The 12,684-nt window shown below is 47.7% G+C and overlaps 1 protein-coding gene across 2 annotated transcripts; it reads left to right on the forward strand.

Moving 5' to 3' along the window:
• Positions 1-4,388: 4,388 nt before the first annotated feature.
• On the forward strand, positions 4,389-12,354 carry UBE2B (ubiquitin conjugating enzyme E2 B). 2 transcript variants are annotated; one of them, XM_042881697.1, is made up of 6 exons: positions 4,389-4,496; positions 7,516-7,596; positions 8,325-8,350; positions 9,406-9,495; positions 10,873-10,961; positions 11,681-12,354. In XM_042881697.1, the coding sequence occupies exons 1-6, from the start codon at positions 4,453-4,455 to the stop codon at positions 11,807-11,809; spliced, it is 459 nt and encodes a 152-aa protein (XP_042737631.1). In that variant the 5' UTR covers positions 4,389-4,452; the 3' UTR covers positions 11,810-12,354. The 2 variants fall into 2 exon arrangements, with proteins under 2 accessions (XP_042737631.1, XP_042737632.1); XM_042881698.1 differs by lacking the exon at positions 4,389-4,496 and adding an exon at positions 4,833-4,856.
• Positions 12,355-12,684: the final 330 nt, after the last annotated feature.

Raw genomic sequence — 12,684 nt, forward strand, 5'->3', positions numbered from 1 at the left:
GCCTAGCAGATATTCCAACGTGATATATGTCCAGACCAAAATTCTTGAAGAAAAATCATGGAAACATGTCAAGTGCAAATGTTCACAGAATCACAGAATGGTCTGGGTTGGAAGGGACCTCAAAGATCATGGATCTCCAACCCCCTGCCACAGGCAGGGCCACCAACCTCCCCATTTCGTAGCAGCCCAGGCTGCCCAGGGCCCCATCCAACCTGGCCTTGAACACCTCCAGGGACGGACAGGGCATCACAGCCTCTCTGGGCAGCTCTAAGGGATTGGACTGCTGGACCTGCAGAGGTCCCTTCCAGTCCCTACAGTTCTATGATGCGCTGTGATTCAGTGATTTGTAATGCCGAAATATCTCCATGCAAAGAAGTATCTGTAGATAATCCCTCATCTGTTTAGGGATGGCACAGCACTGGTATAATAAATACACCACCCCTTTTGTGGCCAATGTGCACTGAGAATCCTGGGATGAGAGCCAAAACGAAGTGACATCACCCACAGCTGACAAGAGGGCCACCTGGGGCAGGGAGGGCAGCAAGCAACCCAGGCAGCAGGGCTGACCTTTGGAATAAGGGAGAACAAGAGGTGGCCTTTCAGCCAGCCCTGCTTTCCTGCTGCTGCCTGGCAAAGCCAGGGAATGCACACAGGGAAGGGTGACGCAGGGAAGTGCTGCTGGACGGCACTGCGCACAGCGACAGCTCCCTGCAGTCGGGGCCATTGGTAACCAGCAAAAATCCACGTGTCCTTCCGCTATTTGCTTTAAGCACAGGCTATTTTGGTCAACATCCAAGCTTTCTCCCCGGATTAGAAATTTGCTTTAGATTCCCATTTTCATTTGACAGCAAAATATTTTAGAAACAAACTGTTCAGGCTGCTTTGTGCACAAAGCAGCCCATGAGTCACCAGATACTGTGCTCGTGATGCAGCTCTGATTTCCAAGCCACTTCCCTTTTGTTTAACAAAAAGGGAAAAAACAAAAATCAAAGACACACACAAAAGCCAAAGCTGTAGAAATGTCATTTCTCTAACTGTGGCTGATAACAGTCTTTTCTGATTTCCCATATCCACTGTCTGTCCTTGTGTTTGCACTCCACTTCCACGCCCAGTTCCACTTCCCACTCCTATTTCTACTTCTTCGTAGGAAGACAAAACTTTTAATTGAGGCACAAACGATTCTTTGAACGTGTAATTAGTAATTATGCATAGATAGATGTATTGATTCAAGAGCAATAACGCCTGAGGGCTGCACTCACTGCACTGCCCGAAGGTTTCTGCAGCCGGGGGCTGTCAGCTCGGCTCTGAGCACAGCCGACGACAACGAGCCGTCAGCACAGCGCGTCTCCAAACCCCACCTTTAAACACGAGCCGCGTCGAAAGGAGGAAAGCTGCGCACAGCCCCGGCGGCGTCGCTGCCATGGCAACGGGCGGCGCGCTCCAGTGACGTCATGGGCGCGTCGGGCGCGTCCGCGTTCCCTCGGAGCGGCGCCCCCTGGCGGTCGGGCTGTCCCAGCGTGCGGTTGAAATGGCGGGGGTGGCTCCTTACTTTTGGAAAATCCTGAAGAGAGCGGGCGCGTTGAGCTCGGGGAGAAGGGGAGTCAGTAAGAGCAAGTATGAAGCAGTGGTACTACGCTCTGTGCAGAGAGGCTGGTGCGGAGCTGTTGGTTTGGTGTTCCCTTCTCTGTGGGTGGTGTGCCCTCAAGGAAGTAAGCACGCAGTTTGCTGGAATACATTTAAAGGATAATTGAGTTCAGTTGGTAACTGAAGTCAGCAGTTTGCCGTCAGAATAGCCGACCGGGTTGAGGAGTGTCATGCTGTGTTTCTTTGCAGGGACGGAGCAGCGTGCTCAGAGCAGCCCTGTGCTCATGTAAGGAAAGGAGGTGGCTGTGGGCTGCAGGCAGCTGCTGCTGCACAGGGAACACGAGCAGTGTGTGATGGGTGACCTGCCTTACCTGTCCTTCTCTTGGAACCTTGGGTTTGGCCTATGGGAACCTGGGCAGGTCCTGCTGGGGAGATGGGACAGCATGAAGGAGAGTGACCTAGAAATGCAATGAAGTTACTGAGAGCGTGGAGTGCTCTCATCATCAGCAAAGCAGGCAGCTTCCTTCGTTCCTACTTCTCAAGCTCTCGGTCGATGAAAGGACAACGTACTTGAGGAATGGTTCAGTTCTACAGAAATTCTGCACAAATGTAATGTTTACCAAAGATTAAAATACAATGACTGTGCTGCCGAGTGCTGCCTTCTTATTTAATGTAATCCTTTATCAAATATTATTTTCCTGTTAAAAGACGAATTGGTAACAACTAGAAAGAAGCTTCTGATGAGTGTTTTTTTCATTTATTTCTGTACTACTTAAGTGGTTTGCAGAGTGGAAGTGTTACTCGTGTTCTAGACTGAATGCTGCAAGGATTTTTTATTTTTTTTTCCCCCAGTTTTCTGAAGGGCTGTTTTAATGGACAATTCCAATGGCTGCATAGAAAAATCCCTCCAGGCACTGCATGAGAAAGTCACTTCTGAAGTTGTTTCCATCTGGCTCTGACATTTGTTGAGTTACAAGTATAGTATTGATTTCACTGTGGGCGTTTTAAACGTTTTCAGTTTAACAATAACGGCAGTAATGCACTTAAATTCATTAAGTGGGGAAATACGGAAATCATTAACTTCAGATATACATCTAAAGTGATTATTTACTACAGGTTTTGTTTCAAGGTGCATTAATCCACCAAGGGCAGGGCCTCCTTGTTACCGCTGAGCCAGGTTTTTGAAACTAGACTGGGTTATAGTTAACTGGATCTTGAAACCATGTGCCACACAATGAGCAGAACAGAAATCAGCTGGTTCTTCAAGGGGGGGGGGGGGGGGGGAGTTACAGCTTTCAATTTCCTGATGAAGTAACCAACCACACTTGTTTCTCTACCAGGTGAAACTGAAAAGAAAACTTTGAGTCAGATGATGCCAAAGCATGCGAGGCTGTCCTGTTGGGTATGACTGTGTCTAAGCCTGCTGTGCTGCCTGGGAGGGAGCTGAGGATCAGCATCCTCTGCTGTGAGCACTGGATGCCTGTGCATAGCAGTGGCCGAGCATCCCAGCAGGCTTCTTCCAAAGAAACAGGAAAAGAAAAGGGGGGAGGGTTTGGTGTAGGGACTTGGCTAGTGTCCAGCAAAGCAGTGAAAGAGAAAAGCTTTAAGGAAGTTGTGACCTTTTTGTTTCTTTTGCTCTCTCCAGTGTTATCAGAGGGGAGACGTTCTTGCTGAGATTTTGCTGAAATGGTTTGTGTGCCATGTGGAAGCTACGTGGGATTTCAGAATGGACTGATAGAGGATTTCCAGGCAGTGGTGACCTGCAGGAGGGTGTGGGGATGACTCGAGCTGCCCTCCAGCAGGGCGCTCTCACTGCTGGTCCTGGGCACCTGCAGCAAGGTGCATGTTAATAGTAAAATCACCAATGCTGTTAAACTGACGTTAATTATTAAAACAGGGCCTGGCTTGCACATGCTTTTTCTTTCTTAACGCTCTTTCTCCCCTGTGAGGCAGCTAGAGCTAAACATAAACTCCTCCAGCATTAAAGCTGGAGGACTGGCAGTGGGATGTAAAGTTACAGCACGTGGTGGGAGGATGGAAGTGCAGAGAGGACGGCAGGAGCCGTTTCCCACGAGTGTGGGAGCAGTACTGCAAGGACTGCAGAAGGAGCAGTGCTTATTCCTCGGCCTCTTTAGAAGGCTTGTCCCCTTCCATCAGCTGCGTCCCAATCCTTGCCAGCCAAAGAGTTGAAACAGCCATGTGAGGTCCTCGTTTGACTCAGTACTCACAGGCCCAGTCCAAAAGTAACTCGGGATCAATGCCTCTCAAATGCTCGGATAACTGGAGGCAAAACAAACAGGCAGACGTGCGAGCACAGTGTTCATTTCGCTCACTTCAGGATGAGTCTCGTGCTGGTTACGACCTTCTTACAAACAGAAAGGCGCGGAGGCACACGGAGCCGCTGCCCCGGCGTTCTGCGGCCGGCTGCCAGGGCTCTGCGTGAGAAGCGGCTCAGGGCTTGAGGAGGAGCGGCGTCAGTCCGTGCCGCTCCCATCCTGCGGGACGGCCCGACCCGCGCCGTTTGCTCTTTGTCCCCCGTTGAAATCTGCTCAGCGTGAGCCCCGTCACCTGGAATAAACGAGCCGCCCAGCTCATCAGCAGCTCGCGGCGCAGTGCGAAGTCCTCGCTGCGGGGCGAGGCGGTTCCCGTGCCGCACTCAGAGCCGCCGGTTCCGCGTTCCGCCCTGCAGCCGTTCCGTCCCAGGCGGCGCAGCGGGCCGCCCCGCACAACAGAGGGGCGTGCCGAGCCGAGCGCTCCCTCCCCGCCCGCCCCCGCGACGTCGGCCGGCCCCGCCCGGCGCGGAGGGAGACGCCATTGCGGGTTGTTTGTGCGGGAGGCGGTGCTGCGGCTGGGCGCTCCGCCGCGATCATGTCCACCCCGGCGCGGCGCAGGCTGATGCGCGACTTCAAGAGGTGAGCGGCGGCGCGGGGCCGAGCTGAGGGCGGGCCGGGGCGGCCTCGTCGTTCTTCTGATCTGCCGGGGCCTCCGCGCGCCCCTCCCCCGGCGCCTCAGGACGAGCCTCCCGCGGTCCCGGCGGCTCCGAGGCGCTCCTGGAAGCGGGGCAGAGCAGAGCAGAGCCCTTCCGCCTTGAACGTGGGCCGGCGGAGCTCCCCGGGGCCGGCTCTGCCTGGGGCCGGCTCTGCTCGGGGCCGGTTCCTCCCACCCCTCCGGGGCCGCCTGAGGTTAGAGCTGGTGCCGCGTCCGGAACGAACTCTCGCGGGGGGCTTCTAAATATGGAGTGCCGCAATTAGCGGCCGCTTCGTTCTCCGTATGTAAGCAAAACCCAAGTGCCCTTTAATGTTTGTGTGCGCATGCGGTTCTGTCCGAGCTTTTCCATCCCGAGCAGCCTTGTATAACGCGCACCGAGCGCCGGGAGCTGCCGATCGCCGCGTGTTTCTGAGCGTTACCGACCGATGGGGTCATAGCTGGGAGCGGAGGAAAAGCGGTGTTGGGGTTTGTTGTTGTGTTTTGTAAACGTCACAGTTCGGTGTGTTTCCTCCTCAGCCTGAGATGAGTCAGCTCGGGTAGGGGCTCTTTTCCTAGCACGGCTGCGGTGCCCGCACCGAAAACACAGCGAGGAGCAGCTGTGTGCACCGAACACGGAGCGGTGCTGCGATGGGAGCTGAGCGGGCAGCGAGCCGAGCGCCGGGAGCCCGTGCCATCCGAGCACCGGGCATCCGTTATCTCAGGAACTGAGTGATCTGCTCAGCGCTGAGCAGCGCTTCTGGATAGCGATCAGACCTTTCTGTGTCATTTTGAGATCTCGGAAGGACTGGCTTCATGATCTTGGAATGGAAGGTGGAGCACTGCTCCCATTTCTTTATCAGATATTTGGCCACTTTTATACCCCAGAATGCACGTAGCTATCTCATGTCTATTTTTTCCCCTTCCTCCTTCCCCCCCGGTTATATTTTTGTTTAGCCTTGCGCTACTCTTACCTCATACTGAAACAGCAGGCTGTGCTGTGAGCTCTGATTCACTTGGTTAAATATAAACTTTTGCATCTTAGAATTGCCAGGAGTAGTGGAGGGGGAGCAGTGTCTTGTATCACCTAATTAAACCAACAGAGAAGTGTTATTTTTACTACGTACAGGTATCGTTATGTATAAATATTATACGTGTAACCAGTGACAGAAGTAGAGGGGATGGCTTCAAGCTGCGCCAGTGGAGATGTAGGCTTGATGTTAGGAAATAATGCTTCTCTGAAAGAGTGGTCAGGCACTGGAATGGGCTGCCCAGGGAGGTGGTGGAGTCACCGACCCTGGAGGAGTTCAGTATTGAGGGACATGGTTTAGTGAGAGCTGTTGGTGATGGGTGGATGGTTGGACCTGATGATCCTGTGGGTCTTTTCCAACCTTGTATTTCTGTGATTGTCTGTGTGTAAGTACTGTTAGAAAAGGGCTTACAAATGCTACCTTTTCCCTGGTTCTTACTGACTTCCAGGCCCTGCTGAGACCAGCCTGGCTTGCAGCCCTTGCCACGACCTGTCTGTATTTAGTTAGACCTTTTGACAGCAGGGTGTACATGAGCTTTTAAAATTGCTCTAAAACCCAAAGCCGTGCTCCTGATACATTTATCAGGCAAAGCGCTCAGGCATTATTACCAGCGTGCAGTCTGGCATGGAAGAAAACACATTCCTGCTCTCCCTGACCAAAATAGTAGGTGGTTTATGCTGTTCAAATTAAGCTGTCTGGACTGCGTGTGCTCACAGAGCAAGGATGTAAACACGGTCCGCAGGGGAGCTGGATTGCAAGCAGGCAGAGCCCAGCTGCCAGCCTGGCTGTGCGGGCAGCGTCATTGCTGGTGTCTGTGTACACGAGCAGCTGTACTCACTGTGCCAGGGATGGACATCCAGGCACGGGGGGACTTCCAGGCATCGCTGCTGGCGTTGTGCCTGACTCAACCCTAAGGCAGTCTGCACAAATGGGCTGAAACTGAGTTAGAGTTTGTCCCTCGGTCTGTAGTGAGGGTTTGCTCTTAACCTTATTCTGCTGTGCGGTCAAATCTCACGTTAACACTGAACAACTGCTTCAAAGCGAGGGCAGTTACTTCATTTTCTTTATTCTTGCATGACTCAACTCTGTGCCGTGGATGGGAGCTGTCACAAAAGGATCTGCCTGGGCAGTCCCCAGTGGTGTGGGAGGTTACTGCTTTTTGTTGTTCCAGGCTGTAACGTGATCCTTTAGCAGAAACACACAGAATGGACAGGAGGGAATCTTGGTCCTGTCATTTAGTTAGAGCGTGTATTTGTCTGGCGTGAGTTTACGCAGCTTTCAGTAAGCAATGTGCTTTTCCCTAGTCCAAGGATTAAGGAACTAAAAAGAATTTCAAATGCTTCCACTACTGCTTTAGAGACAAATATTTACATTTGTGGAACTGCTATCAGGGAACAGTGCAAAGGTTTCCCCTTGCTCCCTCTTCCCTTTTGAAGCAGTCAGCTCGCCAGCCAAAACAGCCTTATACCAAATTCAGCTGCGTCGTGCACAGACTTAGGGCTGCAGAAAAAGCTCAGCTGACAGTCCTTTGCCCTCAGTTGCAGTATGTCCTGTATCACTGTGCTGAGCTCCTGTTTCTGGCCGTGACTTATTCTCTGTTTCACTGTGGCAGCCAGCAGCAGTTACTGCTCTGCTCCTCCATAACCATCTGGGTGGTAAATCCATCCCAGCTTCGTGTGCTGCTTTAAAGCACTGTTACTTACGGTGCTTTGCACACCTGCCTCAACCTGCTGGGCTGTCACAGCGTGTTGGTGTCATCCAGGAGCAGATCTTGGTTTGTCTTTTGGAATACTGCTAATCTGCATGTAACGCTTTGTTCAGTGATTGAGAATGAGAAAAGGTTTATAAAGGCAGTGGATGTTGCTCTTGAGTCAGACTCGCAGGTGGAAGCATTTCACTTACGTAAGGCTTGCTGTTCTGTATTTGTGATTTCTAGATTGCAAGAAGACCCTCCTGTGGGTGTCAGTGGTGCACCATCTGAGAATAATATAATGCAGTGGAATGCAGTTATATTTGGGTAAGAGTTTTTGCTCACTGTGAGCCCCTTTTTTGGGGAGAGGGAGGGGGTGGAATTTTTTTATAACATCCTTTTTTTTTTTTTTCTTTTCTTTGTGAATGTAAAGTCAGGAAATTTACAGAAATGACCAACTGTGCAATCACAGTGAAAATCTGCTTTCAGGGGTAATAAAGAATGCCTGGGGGAAAAGTATATATTCATTGTCTTTTTTTTAATGATGTTTGCATGTGGCTTAATAAATGGAACGGGTTTTATAGGAGCTGGGTTATGAAAAAGCAGGCTGGCTCTTTAAAGGTACATAAGAGCACCACATGTTGTTGGCCATCAAATCCAGATGCACTGGCAGCGTTTGGATTGATTCCCGGTGGAATGAGGTTCTATTTAGGAAGTTACATTACGTGTCCTCCAGAAGAGGAACTCTGGTAGTGTCCTTTCATAAGGCTGGAGTCAGCTTACTAACGATGGCCTCGTTAATTGAGCTCTGAAACGTGGCACATGCACTGCTTGGGATGATAACGAGGAGGGTATCTTCACTGACAGATTGACTATGGGAAAGCCTGCTGAATGTGACAGAGCTCCCAGAAGTTGCCTCTGGAGGCTTCCCTAAATATTTGTATGGCTGTCTCTATGTCTGTCTTGAGGAGAATAGGGAATAACATACGTGTTTATTGTGAGTGCTTGGAAGTGATGGTCATTTTTAACTGGAATTTATTTTTTACACCTTTCAGGCCAGAAGGGACACCTTTTGAAGATGGTAAGCAGCAAATTTCTGTATTCTCTGTCATTCTTGTGAATATTGTCAGTATTGACATTATTTCTGCTCTGATACTATGTAGGTTGGAACAGCGTGAACAAGCCAAGAGTGCTGGATCAAGGTCGAGTTAGCTATGAAAATACTGTATTTCTGTGCAAGCAGTGTCTTACTGTAGTGGTTGATGGTTAGTTGCAAAGCTATGAAGCAGTGCTTGTACCAAGACTTGTTTAGACACAGTTTGAGCTTTTGGAGGAGGAAGTTAGTCTAATGCTGCCAGATGTTCTCGCATCTCTGCAGCTAAGCTCAGCGAGACAGCTGACCAGAATGCTGTTCTGGTTTTGTCTTTGTAGCATGCTTGATTCATCTCTGCTCTTGTAACTAAGAGCAGGTGAAAAATCTTGAATTGTTCTGAAAATAGAACTGAGTGAGAGGGGGGAATACCAAATCTGTACATAAACATGAAAGTTGATGTGTAATGAATCTCCCCCAGGCATATGAGGAATAATGAGTTTAATAATTATAGCGTTATTGCAGTAATCAGCAGCAGATGGGTTTTCCTCTGTGTTGGGTTGGAGGAGTACAGTAAATTATTCACTGATCCGTAATAAAGGTTTTCAGTGAACCAGTCATGAGCTCCAAAGGCTGCGATTGCTGATGATGAGATTCCAGTTTTTGCTTGCTGGCACCACAGGGCCTTCTTAATGAAACACCTTCAAGTCACTGAAGTCCATAGAACAGGCGAATTTGGTCACAGAAGAAGGGAGGAGGGCAGTGGGATGATGGATGTTGGATGTAGCTGCTTTCCCTGTGTATACAGCGAGTCTCAATGCTTGGACCTAGCTGCTGCTGCTGCTGTTTTTATTGCAATTAGTAATTATTAGTTCCACAGTTCCATTATCACTTGAAATATGTGAAAAGAAAGCAGGCTTAATGTGGTTTGTTTGCATAACAGTGGGCAGAAATATTGATTATGGAGCACATGAATTAACTTACCTTGTTTTTCCCTTTTTTTTTTTGTGGTGGTCATCTGATTGTATTTATGTTTATTTGGACAGGTACTTTTAAACTAGTAATAGAATTTTCAGAAGAATATCCAAACAAACCTCCAACTGTTAGGTTTTTATCAAAAATGTTCCATCCAAACGGTGAGTAAATCATTTCTATTTAGCCATAATACTTACTGTTATGGTGTGGTCGTTTATTCTGCAGAGCTCCAGAGTGCTTATCGGTTTGCTCTCTGCACTGCTGCCAGCTGAGCAGTTGTCTCAGGCAGTAACTACTTGATAAAGAACTGAGAGTTGCAGTGCTGTGAAGTAGCAACTATCTGTCTCTTTCCAATCAATATGGCAGCAAAATCTGTAAGTGTTTTCAGCTACAGCTGCGCTTAAGTTGGCCTAAAGGGGCAATCTTGCTTCAGATTCCTGCCCCCTTCCATTTAACAGCTCTTCTGTCTGTGTAGACACATCATGAATCCAAGCAGGGAACCGATGGTGCCAAATGTTACTTATTTCTGTCAGGTGAGAGCTCAGCCAAGCCAACCTGCATGGGGTTCCCTGTGCTAAGCAGCGCTGGCAGCGGGAGGCAGGCGAGAAAGTGCACTTCTAGGGGAGAGCAGAGGAAAGGGAGCTGCCCCCAGCTCGGTGGGAGGGCAGCCATGGAGAGCTGTGCTTCTCACTCCCTCTCTCCATAGCTTTTATCTGGTTGTTGGATGCAGAAAACAGAAGCCATGCCTCTCTGTTTCCCAATCCCCTCTGTTACAAAGGGTTGTAGATTCAGTTTGAGAGTTGAAGCGCAAACCTGTTCCAGCAGTTCCTGTAGCTTGAGCCCTCCTTGAGCAGAGGCTGGTTTTAACTACAGTTCTGTAGCAGTATTAGGCAACACTCTCTAACCATTTATCTGTCACATAACAAGAAAGCCAGTATGCTTCTGACCGCTTTGTTTTATTATATTTTGTTACTGGGGTGAACAAGCTAGAAAAGCAGCATGTAGAAGCTTGCATGACAAATCTCACTTTCCTACAGGCTCTCCTATTCAGACAGAAGTAGTATTTCAGGCAGGCAGTCTTTCCTATTGTCTGCCTTAGTGTCCTTCCTAGCCTGTGAGCACTGTGCAGTTTCCCCATGCAGTGCATGATGACTGAGATCCTCGGCTGGCGCAGTGCATCCCATGCCTGCAGCAAATGTCTCTGCTTGCTGAGAGGCATTACGTCGACTTGAATCTGGGCCAAGCACACAGGAGGAGCAAGAAGCCGAGTCCAGGCCTACCAGTGCCTGTGCTATTGCCATATTTTTTGAACCTTCTTTCATTTCCTCTTGGGTGTTTTGTTACTTGCAGTAATGTATCTCCTTCAAAAGACCAGCTATCAAATTAGATAAGATAGTCAGCCATAGCTGCTGTAATCCCAAAGCATTTTTTGAACGCGGGCCAAATTGATACAGTAGTTCTTGCTTGAACTGTATTTAATGAACAGAACGTAAGGTAAGTCTGAGAAGGGATGGCTGATGTGTGTGCTGTGTTCACAGTTTATGCAGATGGCAGCATATGTTTAGATATTCTGCAGAATCGGTGGAGCCCGACGTACGACGTTTCATCTATTTTAACTTCAATTCAGGTAACTTTAGATCTATTTTAGCAGTTAAGTACGTTGTTACAAGCCTGTTTTGGAGAGTACACAGCTCAGTGACAAAACTGGAGAGCTTCAAATACTTGTAGCCTAAGCAATTGCTTCTCAGATCCAATAAACACAAAGTGCTGACCTGTGCAGTTGCTGATTTTGAGCTACAAAATTGCCGTTGGATAATTTTCACAAGAGAACAGTGATTTGGCTTCCTTTTTTATCTGTTTTTAGTCAAGATGGGCAGTCAGGTATAAAATTTGTATAATGTGACATTTGAAACCATTTCACAAAGCCTCGGCCTGTCACTTCAAGTGCTGCTGAAATTTGTTTAATTGGAGTAAATAGAAATGATATGGCAGGCTGAAAATAGTTTTTTCTCTTTAGTCCTGCGTGACATCAGTGGTGTCGTAGCCAGATGATCAGTTGGTGTCATACTGCAAACTGGCACAAATGGCTCTACTGCATCTGTTTGTAAGGACATGAGGAGCCTAAAAATGTATGCAGTGCTAATGCTCATAAAATGTATAAGTGGAAGTTCAGCAGCTCTGTTAGGGGTGCCTGATATTAGCTTTAACCTGTTTTGTTGTGTTTTGTTTTTTAAGTGGGCTCTACTTTGTCATGTTTGCTTTCTGAAGCATTTGATAGGAAAGGTGTTTTTCACTGTTGTATAAATTGCTGGTTTGTCTCACTCTCTGTTTTTCCCTTTTTCACAGTCTCTGCTTGATGAACCTAATCCAAACAGTCCAGCAAACAGTCAGGCAGCACAGCTTTATCAGGAGAACAAACGTGAATATGAGAAAAGAGTTTCAGCTATTGTCGAACAAAGTTGGAATGATTCGTAACAGCTGCTTTGTTGCTCTCCATCCTCGTAATCATTTATGTACAATTTAACTCTCAATAGAAAGGCTACCAAGAATTTCAAGTGCCACAGCTCTAAGAATTTGCATAAAAACTCATTTGCAAACAGAATTAAGCCCTCCAGTTTAGGAAACTTAAAAGCTTGTGTATCTTGATTAACATACTTCTTATTGCATGGTATGAACTAAGTTATTGCTACATAAATTTGTAATATATCCTGTTTGTATTTTTTTTCCAAGTGTATAATGTTGGTGTGGAGTTTTCATGACAGAATATACACATTTTGTAAATCTGTACTTTTTCAAATACTGAATGCCTTATTTTTGAATTCTTTAGATTTTTAAATTGGAGAAAAGCACTTAACAAAGTTTTTATATATAAATATTTCATGTAAAACTGTTAAATACATAACCTCAGTGCAAGACACTCTTCTCTCATTCTGTATCTCTTTCAAAAGGCTCATTTGGAGTCCATTTTCCCCTTTGCTACGTGCTGATTATGGCACGCACTTTAAAAACAGAAAAGTCAATCCATTTTGTAACTGCCTTCTCTGTGGGTATCTCTGCAGCTGCAGCAGGCTTTAATTTGATTCTGTGTTCCTCACTTGTTATGAGGAAGAGAAGTGTTGGTAGCTGCCACTTTGTAAATGGGAAAGCATAACTATTTGGCTAGAAGTTCCACCACAAACCAGCAGCAGAGCTGCAAACAGGAGCTGGATCACCAGGCTTTGGTAATAATACAATAATTTTTCAGGGAGATTGTATTTTACCAAACTGTAAAATATTGTCGACTAAATCTGTCTTCTATTCATGTACTGATACTGTAACACAGCCCTGAATATCTTCTAATAGTTGAACAG

This window comes from Lagopus leucura, unplaced genomic scaffold (genome assembly GCF_019238085.1).
Source record: "Lagopus leucura isolate 7727_CA_CO unplaced genomic scaffold, USGS_WTPT01 Super-Scaffold_100030, whole genome shotgun sequence".
Lineage (NCBI taxonomy): Eukaryota > Metazoa > Chordata > Aves > Galliformes > Phasianidae > Lagopus > Lagopus leucura.

What these genes read in the sequence shown, in the direction of transcription:
- UBE2B (XM_042881697.1), top strand. Translation starts at nt 4,453, where the DNA reads ATGTCCACCCCGGCGCGGCGCAGGCTGATGCGCGACTTCAAGAG. An exon ending in AGGGACACCTTTTGAAGATG is followed by an intron (nt 8,351 to 9,405) that starts GTAAGCAGCAAA and finishes TTATTTGGACAG; the next exon opens with GTACTTTTAAACTAGTAATA. An exon ending in AAAAATGTTCCATCCAAACG is followed by an intron (nt 9,496 to 10,872) that starts GTGAGTAAATCA and finishes CTGTGTTCACAG; the next exon opens with TTTATGCAGATGGCAGCATA.